General features: G+C 47.1%; 1 protein-coding gene across 1 annotated transcript in view; it reads left to right on the top strand.

Annotated features, from left to right (window-relative positions):
* LOC119092045 (uncharacterized) overlaps positions 1-20,360 on the top strand; it is a 40,097-nt gene that overhangs the window by 15,905 nt on the left and 3,832 nt on the right. Inside the window, exon 2 of the mRNA XM_037215006.1 lies at positions 7,006-7,084. Coding sequence (XP_037070901.1) covers positions 7,006-7,084 — 79 coding nt within the window. The remainder of the gene's footprint in view (positions 1-7,005; positions 7,085-20,360) is intronic.

Raw genomic sequence — 20,360 nt, 5'->3', positions numbered from 1 at the left:
TCGGCGCACTCGTGACATCGAATGGACGAGGTTTAGTCGTGGTTTAGCCTGCCTTGTCGCGCGTGATGCAGGCGTCGCTGGGCTTGGTATAGCACCGCTGTCAACCACATAATATCGGTTTACAGGCAGGTGGGCAGGTGGACACTTGGAAACCTTTTTGCGCATGGCGTCTGCATTGCATTATTTACTCCGTCGCCTACTGCCTTTCAGTCTCAAATGTTCCCACGTCAAAAATATTTCCAAAAGAATGCGACAGCTCGCAAACTCGTGTTTAAAGCAAACTGTCAATACATCTCTTTCGTATTCAGCATCAGCTTCTTGCAAAGAGTGTTATTCTGGGCGGGTCGCACGGAGGTGCGGCTGGGCTAAAACACGACCTTTACACATATTTGCTCGGAATACAAATATGGAGTGGAGGGCATTTGTCGCGGCCAGGCAGTGTGCTGTCGCCGTCAGGGCGCGGACTGGAGTGGTCCAGCCGACTGCAGTCGAGCGTGGTCGGGACAGAACGGTCCCAGCAAGAGTCACCACCCGCAGCTCGGCTGGCGCTGTCACGCGCTGGGAGCAACAGCGAATATCGCGCAGACACTTTTGGTTCCGTCAGAGTCCTTCAGCCAGGGGACCATTTCTTTCGACAAGTGTGTACCTTACTGTTGTTTCTTCGACGGTTCGCCGACAGTGCCGACAAATCTATCGCAATTGTCAACATCACGATTCTTAGGAGGTCGCCAAAGCAAATGGAATTGCGTTTTTAATTCTGCACGTGTCCGTAGCAGGAGTGTGGTTATCTATGCTACGTTATTATCGTTTTTAGAGTGCTTGTTGCTTGGTACACACGTTTCGCTAGGCATCGGCACTGCGTACCACCATCCACATTCTCTCAAAGGCAGCGGGCAAACGCATTAAAGGCTGACATAATATGAATTAAGCATATTTGCATTGAATTTCTTCGAACATTGCAGAGAGGAGAGAGCGAAAGAGAGAGACAGGGAGAGAGAGAAATAGAGAGAGAGAGAGAGAGAAGAGAGAGATAGAAAAAAAAGAAAGAGAGAGAGAGAGAGATCGCAAATGAATTCTTGCTATTTTTGTGCAGGCGTCTAATCGACTTACAGATTTTTTTAAAGCTGCATTTAATACCTTCAAACACGTAAGCTCAGTACAGTTTAGCTTAGGTAACGCCAATGCGTGAAGTTTTCCACTCAACAAATGCTCCGCCTCAACCAACAGCACAAAATCGCTCATGTGCATTGTCTGATGCTGTTAATGATTTTTAAAAATGTTTTCTTTAAACGTGGCTAGTCGTTCAGGTCCGATTAACCTTCGCTATGTTAAGGTGCATTTGAGCCATGTTCCCTCTTCTGAGTCTGCCAATAGCAGAGGCTACCAAATGACGTAATATAAGACAACCGTTCTGCGATTAATATTCTGAGTCCTTTACACCAAAACCCCGTAGATTTTGATAACCATCGGTGGCGAATTGGCTCGCGCGTTGAGTTCAAGCAGAATTCTGGGCGTACAATAGGATCAGTATGGCTGTTTAAAGCTTTACCTGAACATGGCCCTCGCACTGTTAACAATCCTGTGCACCTTTTGAGCATGACATGCATTACGCGCCAGACCCCTGTTACCTGACCTTTGAAAGCGCACCGATCGTAAAGCTCGCTGGCCTCAATGCGGGCGGTAACCTGAGCGTGACAGTCGGGCACGGTGTGGGCACTGGGCCCGGAGCTATCAAACGAGCGCGACAGTCGGGCACGGTGTGAGCACTGGGCCCGCAGCTATCAAACGTGCAAACTGCTGCGCCCTCCGACCAATGTTCCAGCGATGCAACGTTTCGTTGTGGCCACTCAAAAGTTAGTATTTCGCTAATTTGTGTGAAAGCGGAAGCACTGCACCGACGTAATTCTGCGACCAAATGTCGAAAGAAGCGGGGCCTGCCTACGACTAATTGGCAATGTCGAAACACCTTCTTGGCAAAGAAAGCAGACAACATAATTAACTGACTCAACGCTGTTATGCGACCGACGTAAGTTGATCGCGCGCCTTGAAATCGATGCAAAGCTTGGCTGTCTGTCCAACACGCCTTGACGTCTTTTGCACAAAATAACCTGGTTACCCCGTGCGCCATTACCCTCGACCATCAATCTACTAGGGAAAGCTCCAGAAACCCAAAGCCCCAGGCATTTTTCATAAATAACTTCTTAACGGTTCTGAACACGGCGCCGAAGTGTTGGGTTCATGAGCTTGCGTAATTTTTGCCTGCACTGAGACATTTTGAAGTTCCTAACCTAAGCAGTGCATGGAATACTACATCTTCCTCGAGGTCTTGTTGGCAACATTTGGCTGAGGAGTGAAAATTAAAGCTTATTCATCGCAAGTTTTCTAGCAAGCATTTTTAACTGTATTACTTTTAAGTGCATTACTATCGATATGGCTGCTATTTGAGGGTTAGGTAATTCAAGGTCAGGCTAGACCAAGCGCTGGCTTTTGTGACCGGATTTTGTGTTTTGAAGTACGCACGATTTGAACCTTAATGATTCGTATCTTTCTGCTTCAAATGGTATTGATAACGCTGCTTTCTGTATTTACTGCAATGCTGTATTCCCCTCTGATGTGGTTTGCCCTGCTTTGATACAGCCAGATGGGGCAATGAAACAATGGTTTTCACCCCTTCGAACCAACATGACATACCATAGGTCAGATATGTTGTTCAAGTGACATTAACCCGACCACGACCCTGTAGCTGGGTGACGTCTTATTCATCCCCGTGCTGAAGTAGACCTGAAACACGCCCGTTACTTTTCCTAAATACCGTAGCCTTTACCATAAGTCATGAGACAGCACGATCGTTGTAAAGCATCATTGTCACCTGCTGCATTGTTCGTCGATGAAGTATCTGTCGTATGGGCAATTATGAAATTTTACTTAGATATCGGGTGATAGGATATGATAATTTGATCTGCATTTAGGTACATTGACGAATGACAGCTGACGAGCAGCACTCGCACCCCTCAGACGCATACTAACATTGTGCCTTACGAACCGATGCACCTATGTGGCTTTGGAATCGTCCTCAACAGAACAACCTACTGCGTCTTTTTACCTCTGGGCCATGGGCAGCAGACAACTGGAACAGCTAACTCTTCTTCAATTTTTCTGCATCATGGTTGCCGGGCACGTCCAATTCGGCGCGTGCTGTTAAGGCTGGTCAAAGGCCCTTTTCGTATTTTGAGAGCGACACGTCGGACAATTGGTCGGAGCCGAAACCAATCAGCTGTGGGCCGTGGAGTGGGTCGTCACCGGCGAAGGATGGCACAGATGAGACGCTGTTGGCCGTAGAGCAATTGCCACGTGTGGACCCTGCAAACGGATACCTCGTGGCACTCCCAGAGGAACTGGATCTTCGTGCAAACCACCTTGATCTATTCTCGTCGAACTGATCTGACGCGATGAAAGCACTCACGTGCCGATTTTGTGTAGGTGCAGCGCAGCGCGTGCATTACTCATACTTTTTTGCTCTCCATTGGGCTCATTAGTCTGGTTGTGGTGCCTCCAGATTGGTTTATTGAGGACGTATGTGTAAGCGCGTGATGGCATGTACTCCTCGGGGCAGCGAGGTCATATCACAGCTGTGGATATTGACGTACCTTGTCTCTCACTTAACGCAAGCTCAGTGCTCATTCTCGCTTGTCCCCAGCGAGGGCACCTCCATTCGTGCTACGTGTTAGCAAGTCACACAAGGCGCAGAAACGCCCGACGCTGCGGCCCCAGCTCGGACACGTCAAGAGCGCCCCTCCGTTTCCACGCTCGTGAAGGTGACGAGTGATGTCGCTTAGTCCGTGCGAAGGAGGCGTGACATTCATCAAGATGTTATTGCAGCCAGCTTGGTGGCCGCTCGGAGGTGGGACATCCACATCACCCACTTTGGCTGGTGATGAACGGCTGCTGGCGCCTTTGATGGTGGCATAACGCTTGACGCGGCAGCACCTGGCTGCGCGAGATATGGCCCTGTCCCATCCACCCGAGACGGCTGATGACGGTGTGTTCTTGTGGAAGAAAGACGGACAGAGAGAATAGTAGAGATAAAGATAAATAATAGAAAAATAAGAGATAAAGATAAAGACGAGGGAGATAGGAAATAAGGAGCAAGTGTGGAGAAAGGTGAGTGGCTGAAAGAAGGTGGGTGGGAAAGAGACTGTATGGAGCAGTTTAAAATGTCGGCGCATTTAAACTTCCTGTGTGAAGACATCAAGGCTGGCGATGATCCATGGCTCTGCGTGCGTGCCAACCTTCGACAGGAAGTCAATCTGCATCAATGTGAAACTAACTCCCTTACACGTTCGCAGTCAGTGAAAAATGGGCCTTCATCTGAAGCCCCAATACATTGTAGGACGTATAGCGGGATGTCAGGCATACGCTGCATGCCCCCCCCCCCCCCTCCCCCAACATATCTACATGTCATGATTCCTTTCCCGAGTCTATGCATGCAGAGTTGAAAAACGCCAAGAAAAAAGCTAGTCCGGCACCGTGGGCTGTGATGCAGGAAAGTGGTATGCGCCTTGGCTACCTTTACCCAGCTGGCGCACTAATAAGCAAAACGTGTCACCTTAGGTATCCATAACTGACGCGCAGTGAGGCTGAAAACCGCCCAAGGCACCTGTTGACTCCTTGTATCCTGTTTCCACAACGAGCGCGCTTGATACGCGCCACTGATCACGTCCTGCAATCCAAGATCTAGTCGTAGATGAGTCTTGTTCGCTTTCAGAAATTACAAACACGTCGAGTTGTTATTAGAGCTGAGGAATCGCGTTCACAGGATTCAAATAATTCGACTAGCAAGCTCCATACCATCACGAAAGAGGGTAGGAAACTTTTTTAAAGACGGCTCTTCTATTGTGACACACACAAACACACACACACACACACACACACACACACACACACACACACACACACACACACACACACACACACACACACACACACACACACACACACACACACACACACACACACACACACACACACACACACACACACACACACACACACACACACACACACACCACACACACATCTATATATATATATATATATATATATATATATATATATATATATATACATATGTATATATATATATGTGTATATATATATATATATATATATATATATATATATATATATATATATATATATATATATATGTATATATATATGATCTGATGACCGGATCTAACCCGACTTGTTCTCTTTTCTGAAAGGACTGCAAGGCAAAACTTTAAAACATGGTAGACACCATATGCACCGCAATGCATCATTTGCACTGTATCCATCCACATCCACTTTTTTTTGCTTATGGCGGTGCTGTAGTTCGAACGCGTCTTTTCCAGTCAGAGAATGCTCAGCTGGAGCAGCAAGGCCTGGTCTGGACTGGATCGATCCGTCCTGGCCGTCATGTTATGTTATGGCCGTCATGTTATGTTATGGCCGTCATGTTATGTTATGGCCGTCATGTTATGTTATGGCCGTCATGTTATGTACAGGCTGATAGCTTTACAACCACTGATTACAACTTCACCGGATTGTTTGCAAAAAGTGCGGTGTTTTAAAAGCTGGGTTATAAAATCTGAAGCACTAGCTTGCATGCTGCTCGATTAGGCATCTTTTTCTTTCAGCATGCCATTTAAAACTCAACATCACCTTCCTCAGTAATTTAACAAAGGGAATACGAAAGTCGCTTTTCACCAAAACAAGTCACAAAAACTGCACAACGCTGGTCGAACCCGGTCCGAGGTTTCGACGACAGTTGCAGCGCCACGATATCAACACATTTCGACGAAGGAGGTAAGGGCAATCCTAATCAGAAAGTCGCGGGTCGGTGTTCACAGCCCATCATGCGTTCTCGAGGGCAGGTCGGACATTCTTCCGTGTTTAGGTATTCATATAAGATATTGCAGCCAAGGAAGATAAAGCTGTGAAGCCAACTGCACTGTGTATGTAAATGTGCTCTCTATAGATCCCTGCGCCATATTAACACTGTTGGGGCCACACGCGCAGCCTAATAAAGTAATGGCAGCCAACTTTGGTCTGACGGAGGACGTTCGTCACAGTTACTACAGTTGCAGTTACCAGGAGCTGTCAATCCCTTTAAATTCATCAGCCTTGTCGAGTGAAATTGCCAGGCCTGGATAGGTCATGAGCCGCATAAGCCATCGAATTTTTGAATAGTGCTTTCCGTGAAAATAAGCGGCTGAGCTAGCACGTCAGAGAACCTTTGCCGGTTTAAGACGATCGAAAACCGGCCGCTCCCCTTCCAACTCTCAAGGCACCGGTCAGACCTCTGGCCTTGGTTCTCAAAGGTATCAGCTTAGGCTTCGACCTCCTGTATACCTTTTTTAAGGGAACGCGACGCACGTTGTCGCGCACCCTGTAGGGAGCTCCAGCGACTGCAGATGTTAAAGCACCGCTCAGGAATCATGGCGCAACAGGGGTTCGAGCCGGACCCATTGCGGAAGTCGAATTTTAACCATTTGGCCATTCCGCCACCTGACCTCTATCTGATGATAAGGGGTAGAGCTCACGTACGGCATTGTCATGTTTGCCTCATTAATTTCAAAACACACTTATGATAACAAAAGTTACGAACAGTACCACAAGCCGCCCGAGGTCAAGTCGACAAGTTGAGATCAATGAATCTCCTGCAACATGTCTCTTTTCAAACCATGACTGTTTGCGTGCCCACGTCGGAGGGCACTCAAGAGAGGCCTGCGATTCCCCCCCCCCCCCCCCCCACATATCTCCACCCGATGCCGACGTCCAGCTCTTTCCGAAAGTAGCAAGGCATATGATAGTAGGGCTCTCTCGCACATACATTCGGCATCATGAAGTCTGCGTGATACCCGAGTAGTTCATTCAGGTATTCATGAATCGTTTTCTGCTTACTGAATGAGAATAATTTTCCATGTGCGGGCTGAATTCCCTAACCGAATTATTTTTTTTCAGATGAGAGTTGCAGCCCTGGTTGCCGTTTTCCTCTGTTTTGCTAGCCAAAACTGCGAGGGTTATTCCTTGCCAGCTCCAGGTAAGCACGAAGATCGCGTTGTTTTGCACGTAGGGCCGGCCACCGCTTCAGTGCTATAGTTTTTCGATAAGAGATGTTCGCTACCTACAATGAATGCTGAATATGTCAAAGAAGTATCAATGAATGCTGAAGATCATTTGGAAAAAGTGCGCCTGCGCTATGTCACGTCAAAATAACGTCATTAAATTATCCTATTAGACAATCTTTCGTTCGCCAATCTGTTCAACGTCCACACATACTTCCTTTCATTAGCTGGCTTATGATATATTTAGGTGTGTGCGTTTATCGATGGCATGGTAGGTAATTTAAAGGTTCATGCCATCCTAGGTCAGCTCATGATGGTGTTACAACTTGAGCTCTGGTAGCAAAATATATTTCCAATAGTCGTTCATGTATTTGCCTGCCGCGCTATGACCTCCTTTCGCCAATTAGTCCCAGCCTGTGTCACAAGCCCATTAGACGTCAAAGGTATCTTCAGTTCACCCTGGGTCACGCGAAATAGACGTCTCACCGTATGTCAAAGGTTTATGGAAATCTTCTAAATTAATTGAATTTGATGTTTGCCCCACGCCATGTCAATTTAATGCATAATTTTGTGACTACATTCCTGTCATGAAAAATTATACATTGGCCAATAAAACATGTAGTGTATTTAGCACCAAGAATAAGGTCCCATTTCATGGAAGAAAAAGGCTCGATCTGGTAAGATTTTCCATGCACGCATGCATCACAACATTACATTTGTACGTTTGTACGGCCCACCCTCCTCAATTTGGCTCAAAGTTTATCTATAGATTCCTCAGGTTAGACGTTTGCCGCTGGCGGTGGTAAGTACCATACCAGAGCCCTGAAGCTGGGCCGTGACCGGCGCGCGCTGTGTGGCGGTGGCGGCGGTGGCGGCGGCAGAAGTGATGGAGGGGGGGGGGGGGGGGCGGGCGGCGCTCCGCTGCGGGCGTGCTTTTTCTGTGGCGGCCGCGTATTTCTGTACCCGCTCGCCAGGTGGTTAACAGGATGCTGGGCGCCCGAGAGTTCCATGTGTTGTCGCTCAGGTGGAAGCGTCAAGTTATTTTAGTTTATTACTTGATTTGATGGCTGGATAGCAACAATTTTCCGACCGAACGGATATCTGACCAATTTTTCAGCATTGTCATATGATGAGACCAACCAGCACCACGGCAGTAGGTCGGCAACGAGGCTTCTGCACGTCCAGGTGCATTGCTGGTCACCATCATTTTAATGTTTTAAACAGCCTATGAGCTGCCCCCACCGAGGTCTCGAAGGCCGCTGCTGCAGTTTCGTCGGCTGGGGGCGCGGAAGCCTTTGGTGCCCTTCACGAGCTTAGCGTAATTATACTTTTCATCCAGACGGGTCGCAGTTCGCTCGATTTCTTCCTGCTTCGCATGAATAAAGTCGATCATTGAATGAGATCGAAGGAAGCAAATACTAAACACAGTGCTGTTAACCGCAAATACTCTGCATAGCCCAGCGAGGACTCGGGTATCCACGATCAAGCCTGGCTGGCTTAATCGGTAAAAATCGGGTCATGTAAACTTTTTATCGCTTGGATGGTATGTTCAAGATCTAAGAACCCCTATTTCCCAGACGACGGACAGTCCGAAGCATGCTCAGTGCTGCACACGAGACAAGTATGTAAGGAATACTCGTCTTTCTCATGTTCGGCGACCGTCTTGGTATTTAAGGTGAAACAATTTATCCCTAGTTCGTTATTTTAGTGACCAAAAAATATATTTACCTGGAATGGACATCGAGCAGAATCCCAACACCGCTTGTGGTGTAATGATATGACCATGGTCTGGGCACTGGAGACTCACACGAGCTGTGAGATGTTTCATGGTTCATGAGATCCCATCACACCGGCACGGCAGTTAGCGAAAAAATATAATTCGCACACCATGACAGTCTTCCTTATTTATGCTGGCACATATTTCTGACGTTAAATATGCGTTGACTGCGCTGTGCTTGTTTCTTTGGAGTAACGAACCCTCTGCGTTTCACTTTCTTGGACTTAATGCGTCTGATCGGCTGCCTGGAACGTGTACGCAGCTTCAGAGTTGTGTTGTTTGGCATTACTGTGACACAGAAGCTTGTGCTGCTTACTTCCCTGTAGCTTTCGTGTACACAACGGATGAATGAACTGTAGCCTGATCATCCTCGCAGTGATACCCCTGGACAGCGTTTGGCATTACAAAGGCGCATTCCTCTGAAAAAGCGCCATGGAGTATGGCCTCGTTATGATCCAGTCGCGACTTTATCGTTATGATCCAGTCGCGACATCTCTTTACGGAAGCTTTTCTATGCATGTGCTTTGAAGTGATGCCGCGACAAAGTTGTTACCGCACTGGTCATTTTTCTGTGAACTCTTCCACGGGCAGATGAAGAGACACAACAATGGTTCGGTCGGCACTGATCCACGTCATCTGCTTCGTACAAGTGTTCCATTTGTGACAGCTGTATATTCAGCCCATCTTCGCTGGAACACTCCGTACATCTACGACACTCGCACTCGTCGCAATCCCTTTGGGAAACGGATTTTTACATGGTCTATGGTGACGCACTGGTTCAAACCTGAACCGATGCGCTTCTCGGTAACTCGCCCATACCACCGGCTGTGGCCATTACAAACGTTCATTTGTACTAACGTCACCCAGTACAGCGGACAACGACCCTCGGCAGGTTCTGCTGTCGTCATAACGACAGCGGTTGTAAAACTGCAGGAAAGGAAGCCACTCCCCCCCCCCCCCCGTTCGATGCCGGGCTGAGGCCCAAAACCCTCTGCTTTCTGAGCAGCACGTGCGCGATGATGTGCATGCTATTTCATGCAGACTACCTCAAGGTCATCCAGGCACCCGTGTCGTCACATTAACGTCGTTCAAATCCTGCCATTCCACTGGCCATACGGCGTTCAAGGTCAAGAAAATAGCAATTGTCAAGTCGTTCATATCTGACGTTCATGAGCACGATTTTCAGATATAACGGTCGTCAGTTGGCTCTCAACCAATGCTGTGCCAGCTCTGTAAGATGGTATCACAGAACTTTGGGTCACAGTACGAGCTATTTTTAAAACAAATGTTGCGATAGACTTGCTTAGCACAAGCGCCATGACCGAGTTTGTGAATACAAGTGAGCACTTCAAGCTTAGGGATAAATGTGCGAGAGCATCACGAAAGCAGGTCAAAACACGTGAGTGAGGCCAAAAATTCCTGGAACCAAAACTACAAGTGCGTTCTGTCGTACAAACGTTCCGTGACGCAATGAAACAATGACATGTCGAGGAGCACATTTACTCAAAAGAGAAACTGTGCTGTGTAGAGCAGTGTTTCCCGCTAATAAGTATATCAGTAGTTGCAATTAAGATTATTTCATCATATCTAGTGCTTGCTTGAACATATTCAAATGTGAAACGTTTCCTTTAGAAGGGTTCTTACAAGACCTCGCTGCGTTTTAGAAGGGGTCACACCCAGGCGGTATTTGGGCAGTGGTGAGCCTGTAACACGTCTGTTTACGTTACTACTCACGAATACGTGCGCACAGTCTGGATCATCTGATGGTCATGAACTTGAGCCGAAAGCGATGGGATCTCTCGGTCGCTGCCCTCGAGGGGTGCGACACCCCAAACCCGTGAGCCTGAGCCGTCAGCGTAGGGCACGTTTCAGATTCACAGCCTCGTCATGCCTCTTAGGATACGGATGCCCATAATTAAAGCGTCTGCGATTGGGTACAGTTGCTCGCGGCTCTGTTTTATGAACATTGTAAGGAATTACGAATGCACGATTTTTTTGCTATATTATTTTTTGGGAAAAAACTTAAAATGAAAAATATTGAGATAGCTTTCATTATTGTTCGAATAGACTTTTTACCAGTTGTTACCATTTCTTTTCGAATCAGCTTTCAGGTGTAAAATATCATTGATAATTCCGGAGGTATCACGCTCCCAAAAATGCGGTTTTTGGCATGCAATCATCATTTGACATCACTGCCAACGGTAAACGGATGACTGAATCGGGTTTAAATTGCCAGAGTTGTGTTCACGGCATGCAATAATTGTGTAGAGCCATTTTGGGCAAAATCGGAGAGGAATGGCTGAGTTGGCATGGAACTACCCACCGCTTATTTCGGTATTTGCGATTTCGTAAATACCAGCCTAGAGCAATGAAGCGCACGCCAGAAGTCTTGGACAAAGCCTCTCATATCTTTCGCTGTGACCGAACATGAGATGGTGTTGATCTATATGGTTTGTTAGCGTGCGTACATTTCGTCCGCAGTACACCATACGTTCTGATTTCCCTATTTCATTTCCCATTAGCACGACCATTTCAAAAGATCTGAACGGAAGCTCACTTCTCACCCACTCGCCTCGCCATGGATAGGAAAGCAGGCAGGCGCTCTAAACGGTGGAGCTGCGGGGCTTGCTTCAGGCGGATTGAGGTATGGGAGCGGACGAATATCGAATATGGCTACATGACTACGGACGTGGACTGCGGGTGCGTTGGGCTACGGGAGAAGTCAAATGAAAAATGAAAACGTCAGTTAGAGAATAGCATTCGTCTTGGCTCTAAAATCTTTCTGATGGCCTCTATATTTTTTTAGCACATCAGGTCAGCAGTGACGACTTTCCAATGAATGGTTGACTCAAAATCTTCCAATGAATCATGAACTTGAAGTAAGAGTGCATTATAATGGGATCAAAGCACTTGCGTGTACATACATACGTGAATTCAAAATGCCACTGGATTCAGCTAAATAACCTCTGCGGTAGTTGAGGAGTCAATCTGGTGAAGTCGCGGAAAGCTAGCGTGAGATGAAGCGTGGTCAAATTGTGTGCGTTCTGACCTATAAGTTTATACTTATGAAAAAACTATGATGCTTGACAATAACATCCACACAATGTAGAAAAGACTTATTTCATGAACGCTTTCTGCGGGCATGTCGGCCAAATGGTCCTCTTCAAGCAAACCTCGTTTAGTGATGCATCGCCCATTGAGCAGGAAAAGAGCACATCCCGCCGCTCAGCGCGCCGTCCCTGTCCGTACGCTGCCTCCGCTGCTGAGCGCGCCGTCCCTGTCCGTACGCTGCCTCCGCTGCTCAGCGCGCCGTTCCTGTCCGTACGCTGTACCCGCTGCTCAGCGCGCCGTTCCTGTCCGTACGCTGTCCCCGCTGCTCAGCGCGTCGTCCCTGCCCGTACACTGTTCCCGCCTTGAGTGTCAACGTTTACCATCGCTGTCAACAAAATAAGCCGGCTGAACGCAAGCTCTTATCCTTGCGACAGTGTTTATACTACCTGAAAACATCTTTGCTCAACAGCTATATTGTAGCACAAACGGTCAAACCCAAACACCGCTGATATATATCAGAGGGGTCCTGGGACAGATTCTTACGGCACCAAAACATGAACAGGCTGTCCCTGTCAACACGAACTATGTCGCAGCGACGCCCAAGCCGTCAGAGGACGTGACAACTGTATTTGACTTGATAAACTGTGCGGATGCTGGACGGTGAGTTTGGCACACATTGAATGAAGGTTAATTTGGAATAAGAAAATTTATGCGCGTTTGACGTGACAAAACGGTAGCAAACACACCATTACTGACTGATTCGGACCATTCATTGGCAAAAGGGCAATTTGTGATTTGATTGGGCCACTCAAGTAAGTTAGAAAGTGGTAGGCTTTGGTGGCTGCATTTTCTGAACGACTTGCTTTAGACTACGAAGGTCCTGAACTGCTGCAAACTCCATTACAAACTCAATTTATAAGTAGCATCCCTTAGAATATCGGTAGAGATAGAGGCATGGAAATGTATAGAAATGACCTCTGCAAAGAACGTTTGCCAGTACGATCTTCGATTCCATGTCACTGGATTGGGCTATCGTGTTCGACAGGAAATGCATACATACATACATACATACATGCATACATAATGCATACAGGCATACATAACATATGCATACATGCATACATTATACATACATGCAAACAAACATATATGCGTACATACGCACACATACACACATACATGCATACGTATATTCGTACATACATACATACCTACATACCTACATACACAGACACATGTGTATATATATATATATATATATATATATATATATATATATATATATCATATTTCAAATTCGCCTGCAAGGAATTACCTAAAATTTCTTCGTTGACCCACCAAAAACCGAATGGACTGCATCATTTTTCGGTAACCAAATATTGAGCCTCCAACCGATATGTATATATATATATATATATATATATATATATATATATATATATATCGGTTGGAGGCTCAATATTTGGTTACCGAAAAATGATGCAGTCCATTCGGTTTTTGGTGGGTCAACGAAGAAATTTTAGGTAATTCCTTGCAGGCGAATTTGAAATATTTTCGATGCCATTGTATTACAGTTTGTCGAGCTTTTGTCAATCAATGAGTGTCAAGAGGCAAATTTTCCAATGCACCCGGGTGGGTTTATGATTTCAGTACATTTTTTAAGTGCCTGGCGGACGGCTCATAGTTCGTAATGAAATAACGCAGCCCGGATTGCTCCATTTCCACAAATTATCAAGGGAGTTTAGCACACGGCATGTGTATAGACAGCAATCTAGGCGTTGTAGGCGGCAGCTCAGATGGACAAGGTGTTAAATGAGAGATACATGAGGTTGAGGGCAATAGAGCGTCACAAAAATCTTAGATTCGAAGCACATTGTACTGAGCATTATTACCACAGAGCATAATTTAGGAACAGTCAGTGAAAGCTGGAACTTGCATTCCACACCCTGAATTGGTGTGGGAATTAAATATTCAATTGCTCAGCACGTGGCTACGTGAAATAATATGCTATCCTTGTTTTCCCCAAAATAAAAGAGCACTGTGGCACACATGCCTGTGTTTGTTGGCCTAGGTGAACAGCAGATCAGATGCCACGAGGAACGGCCGGAATCCGCCTGAACAGGACGATTTTAGTTCGAGTTTTGATGAACCATGTGTATATACATCCTATGAATTATGACAAGACTTCGTGGCGCTGTGGCAAAGATTTAACCTATTGCGAGCAAAAGGAATGGGATACCGCCAGTCCCCACTCGTGAGATCTCGTCAACTAATGGTCCATTTCTAGAAAGCTTAACGACGTTTGATTTCTCGCAGCAAGGTCTACGTTACAAAAAATATCAAGAACTCTGTAAAGTAGCAACAAGGAGCAAAGACCTTCAAAAGACCACTATATCTATGATTTGGCACAGCCGCCGTGCATATCAGCCGATTTCGGTGCACATAAAACAGCTGGTTGGCTATTAATGTCTAAACTGGCATATTATAGCAGCATTTTAAATTGGAAACTTATGAGCGTGATCAGGAGATGCAACACGGGTAACAGCCGTCAGTACGAGTTTTTATTTGAGTATGTGGTAAGCAACTGAAATGATGTTTTGCTATGGCATGGTACCGGCTAGAATGATCCATAGTTTGGCATAAGGGGGGGGGGGGGCAGGGTACCTATTAGGGTGTTTAGAAATTGAGAAGCGGAAACGATTGCTGGCCACAATGATATTTAGCGCCGTAGATGAAATATGATGCCTATATACCACGTGCTGGCATGTCCATGGGCGTAACTGGCACCCAACATTTTATTTTAGGCTGTTCTGTTCTGTATTATTTAAGCCTCTTGCTTCCATCCCTGAAGGTGGCTATGCCCCAAAACGTTTTTTCCTTCCTCCAACTTCGCATATTCAAATGTCTTCCTGCGTTATCCAATCGTACCACCGTAGTTCTAGCGTAAGCATGAAACAATGTTCTTCTCCACCCACTGTCGCGAAACCTGAACACGGCTTTACTACCGTAAAACGAGTTTGTGTGTACACATGGGCTTAAGTGCAAAGCTTTGCATTTAGATTCGGTATCCCTGATATAGCTGCATTGGCGACACACAGTGTATTTCATACTGTCACACAACTCAACCATTTTTGAAACTTGGAACCGCCTCTTCCATGCTCTTTTGCTACGTTGCAAAAACCATGGTCAGTCCGCAACTTTCCTATTTCTTGTAAGCATCAGTATCTCTTGTGAACTCAAGGCAATGCGATAACTCCTGGAAGATCACGATCTTGACGTCATTTCCAAATTGTACTGGGAGATCCCTCAAATACCGGGCCCTGAATACCTTTAAATACCGGGCCCTGAATACTTTCAAATACCGGGCCCTGAATACCTTCAAATACCGGGCCCTGAATACTTTCAAATACCGGGCCCTGAATACCTTCAAATACCGGGCCCTGAATATCTTCAAATACCGGGCCCTGAATCTGCCCACGCATGCCATGCACCGCAACTTTGGCTGCAATGCGTACAATAGATATGTTGGAAAATCGGGTAATTTTAACGACCTGCTCTGAACCATTTTGAAGAAACCTGCTCAAAACCCGAACCACGTTTTTTGCTGACCCTTCAGGCCGAGAGGGCAGAATCCGCCCCCTCGCTCGGCATGGACAGTGGGCTTAAGCCTGTTTCATGCTGCAGCATGTTAGCCCCTATCCGCCTGAGCGTGTTGAAATAGTGACGTCGTATAGCAGGAGCGCGGGAGTTTGTCCAGGATTGGGGGAGGATTGGGAGAGGATTGGGAAATAATTTAAGCTCCCAAAGTCTCACAAGGCGATAGGTCTCGCGCCTAAGCGCCATGGTTGAACCTGAAGTGAACGAACGTCCTTACATGGTATACGAGAGCTCCATTTCAATGCGCCTTGCATTAACACTTTGCCGTCTAGTCATCCTGTAACCAGCCCCAAGCCGTGGAGTTCCATGTCGACGCTTAAGGGCCATTGGATGGCGCCTCGCTGCCACCTGATAGCGGGCATGGAGTGTGAGACATGCGCAAGTCATTGCAGAGCCGAGGCATGGGGTCTGTTTGTGGGCGTTGCGTGGCAAGAAGTGACTGATGCACATTGGATGTCACCTCCTTCCACTTTGTGACTCGTGATGGAAACTTCGGGTCAAGTTACACACCATCACAGGCGCTGAGACAGTTCCCCACCGTAGCCTTTTTAGGCATCAGAACATCTTCAACCATCCCCTTTTTGTTTACGCGGAGCGTTTATGATTATTCACTGGAAAAAATCCCAACCGTCATGAGGTGCTTTTCCAGCGAAACTGTGCAAACGTCAATTTAGAATATGGCCTGCGTTAGTAACCACAGCTCTGGTTAATCATGTAAGCATTATGCTATTATTTTGATGTGAAACATAAAATGTAAAATATTATGCAATTATCATGTTACATTATTTAAATAATAGCAAAAAGCCGTCATGCAGTATTTTTGCGACTCAGAACATGAAATGTCGTGATAATATTTTGACACCTTCGGTGTTGCGGTGGCCCTAGGCTTGATCTGCGGAAACCAGTTAAGGACAGCCTGTGATATTTCAGATGTTCGCATTGCCAAGCAGTTTTCTGCAGCAGAACGCCTTGTTTTGGCCAAAATAGTCTGTTATTTCATTGGATATACATGCATAACGGCTAGGGCCTACAGGCAGTGAACACATTACCTTTGTGGTGTGACATGTAGATCATCATGACCTGAGGTGCTGCTACACTTGCTAGAAATGGCTTTATCTCTGAAAAATTCCAGATGTTTTGCTTGGTCAGTCTGCTCAAAAAGGAAAAAAATCAATCTTAATTGAAGCTTTCTTTAACAAATGTATTCAGCTCCAGTCTTAATACGATCATTGAATATTCACTTTCGAGATTTCAATATACCTTTCGTAATAACTGCTTCCCGTCAATACTGGCCATCGTCATCTGGTATGAACACTTTCAGTCATAGTTAAGCCATGCACTAACGTAACAGCTTGGAATATAAACACACAGCTTGGAATGTGCGTAAAACAACATGTCCCAAGCTGAACCGCTTTTGCCCCATGTAAGGAAATTGGTTAGCATCGGCACAGAGACTTCCAGAAATGCAGGCAAAAGTCGTAACGTTTTGTGTTCCTACTGGCTCCTTTTCTAAAACTTTTTCAAGGTTTGGAGTAAAAAATTACGGCCTTGTTGAGGTAAACCGAGAGGCGTCTGACCTATCAAAATAGATGGGTAGATGGCCGACCACGGATTTGCCACACATTTCGAGGCCTCTGGACACTGTAAGCACTGTGCCAGAACCCCCAACGCTGCCATATATCATTGAGTGACCTCCGTGAACATCATAATGACACGATGAACATCGTAATGATACGATGAACATCACAATGATTACGATGCTGAATGATTATAAACAAAAGGATATGTTTTAGCAGTTGCCATTGCAGGGAAAGCATCAATATCCGCACACAACATCCACCTATAACACCACCATCATACCGTGAAAACAGCAGACGCTAATGTAGTCAGACGGGGATCTTGAAAGACATATGCAGCATCGCTACACATTACACAAATTGCTTTATGTCGGTTGCTTTCCATCATGGTTGACAGTAAGCAGCATGGCGCCTCTACGAGCGGAATAAGCGATGGAGCCCGGTAATGATAATCAAAATGGTCATCGGTTTGTTTTTGCGCCAGTTGCGGTGAGCAGATCTCCTATATTATTGTATGGCACTAATCGTCGTTCACGTTGGGCTCACCCATGGCGAGCGAGCCAGTGCCGCCCCGAACACTGAATAGAGACGTCTAGCCGTTGACATGTCCAAACCAAAGTAAATGGCGCTGCCCGCAGTTGGCAGGTCTGATCAATGTAAATGGTGTTATTCTTGCCATTTGGCCTGCGGCTTCACAGTATGCATCAGCCGCAACTGACAAGCTGATTGTCCAACACAAACAGTGGCCCAAAAGTTCGCCAACAGCCCCCCCCCCCCGCCGCACCGCACGGCGCTAGCGGTGCTAAACGATAGTTCCGTCTCCAACACGCCACAGTATGCTTTGTCTCAATCAGGTATGGAACTCGAGGAAGCGACTAGTGTCGTGCAGAAACGATTTCGCACCGGGCTCAACTTTCTCCCTCAGTCAAAATCAGCCACTTCGTCAACACGACCCCCGTCTGGTCCCATCACACTGCTGTATGATGGCTTGAATGGGGGGGGGGGGGGGTTCGGGCGGCGCACTTTTCAAACCTCCTCCCCACGCGCCTCGTCCGGTCGCCCTGCGGCAGCCTTTCCGCCCAGGCCCCCCGCTGGCGTGCTCTGTGCGACTCACACCCCAACAGGCGACGCAATGCACCGGGCCGTCCCCGCCTGCAGCTCTGGGTAGACCAGCCGCGGCGCTGGCCTATTTCGCCTGGGGGGGGGGGGGGAGGGAGGGGAGGACCATGCCACCCTGGGGCGTCGGCTGCGGCCGTCCGCATGAAGGATGCGATGCGTGCGACTTGGCGGAAGGATGATGTGGTTACAAAATTTTAAGGGCATAACACTTGATTGAGAATAATATAATTTCGGACACTTCAGCTATTGTTTAAGCTTTGAGCTGTTTGAGCTCAGTGGCTTTATCAGTTCAGCGAGTGACGATCTACTTCTCAAAATGTTATGCGCGAAAACGGCGGCATCGTATGCTGACTTTGTTGCATGATTTCCTTTTGTGCAGCAATCCATAAGTAAACAGTTTACGTTTGCAAGAAGATTGTCACTGGTGCCTTAAACCGAGTTCAGGTCATGTGATAACCTCCGGATATATTAACTGTTGATGTAACGATAATTTGCCACATTTGTAATATTTTACTTGTCCGTTGAGCTGACATATATTGGTGCACCTGTCGCGACCATTCTATTATTTAACGAATAACGTGGCATTTGTGTGTGGTTTACCGATGACACCGATGGCCCGAAGAATTCTCATGGGAGCTTATGCCACAGTAACAGACAGATGGCAACCACCCAGGCACGGCTCGAGTCTATGTGACACCAAGTCTGTTGAGACTTTGCATTGATGCCGATGCCTGGCTCATGGTGACATGAGCGAAAAGCGAACAAGAAGAGGCTGCAACTCCAAGTGAGTTTGTCATCTCCATGCTTAGTTTCCGACCCTAAAGCCCAATACGTTCGTCAGTTTGCCCGGTTATGCTTTCACGGGTGCAGCGCCAAAATGCACAAGCCTGCTGTCAGGAGGCCTCCGCCGCTGGGCGCGCCAACCCGGCGGGCAGAAGTGACAGCAGTTCAGTGAGGACCGGAACCAGGTGGCAGGCGTCCCCCCCCCCCCCCTCCCCGGAACCACGCGATCCGCAAGAGATGTGTGGCTGCGGTTACGGGTGACTCCGCCGGGTACACAGAACTTTCCTGAGAAGGGGGAGGGGGAGGGTTGGGCAGTGACCACAAATGTGATTCACAATCTGTCTCGGGTGTGAGCGGCGAGCGGTACCCCCTCCCCCTCCCCCAACTGCTTGCTCCTCTGAGCTGATACCATGGCGGCCAGACAATCAACCTAGGCTGATGTCATCCTATTATGTAAGCCAACGCGCACTTGCTACACATACCAGCGTGTTCCTTTCTCCGTTGAACGGTCGGTGTCTGGCAGAAGACGCTCAACATACGTGCCTAGACATTGGGGTAGTTGGGAATGACGGACATGCCTGTTTCATCTCAGTGCAGCCAGTGACGGAGTCGGGACCTGCACGCGAGGACTTATTTGCCTCCTCATTCGTTTTATAGACGTTTCAATAACGGGGTGGCATAGAATCACCTGATTTGGCACAGTGCTTGACAACCACACCGTCTATTCCAGTATCTTCTGAGTTAAGCGCATTAGTTGGATGAGGTTGCCAGTGCAGACGCTTGGTCCTCCGCTCTCCACCCCGCCCAGTGCTGGCGCACGGCCAGTGCTATGCTGCGTTTCAATGGTGTTCATAGATCAGTATTCATATGCAGCCTGGCGGCAACGAACTAGTTTTCCCTACTGATGTCATTAAATTCGTACACGCAGCACGTGCGTGCGGTTCGGTATCCGTTTGTCCAGGCTCGTCAGCGGTTCGTGGTATAAATTTGCACTTTGGTAAGTCTTCTTTGATAGAAAACCTGGCAAGACTATCAAGGTTGGTGGTCTCTGTTCGAAACTATTACGTTCAAAAAACACAAGGCGTTACATTGGATACTGACCACTAGAGCATTAGAGATAAATAACGTTGAAAAACGCTGTCGAACAAAAGTGAACTTTTAAAAACAAAATGAAAAAGCAATATCAAGTACTGGACGGAGACGGAGCGAGCGCTGAGAATGGGCCCAGCTGCCCAAGCGGGTAACCAACTATAACCAGTACCAACAACTAAGAGATATTTGATTTTA

Source organism: Pollicipes pollicipes, unplaced genomic scaffold, assembly GCF_011947565.3.
Source record: "Pollicipes pollicipes isolate AB1234 unplaced genomic scaffold, Ppol_2.1 Scaffold_3447;HRSCAF=4054_pilon_pilon_pilon, whole genome shotgun sequence".
In the NCBI taxonomy this organism is placed as follows: domain Eukaryota; kingdom Metazoa; phylum Arthropoda; class Thecostraca; order Pollicipedomorpha; family Pollicipedidae; genus Pollicipes; species Pollicipes pollicipes.
This window is presented reverse-complemented; position numbering and strand designations above follow the sequence as displayed.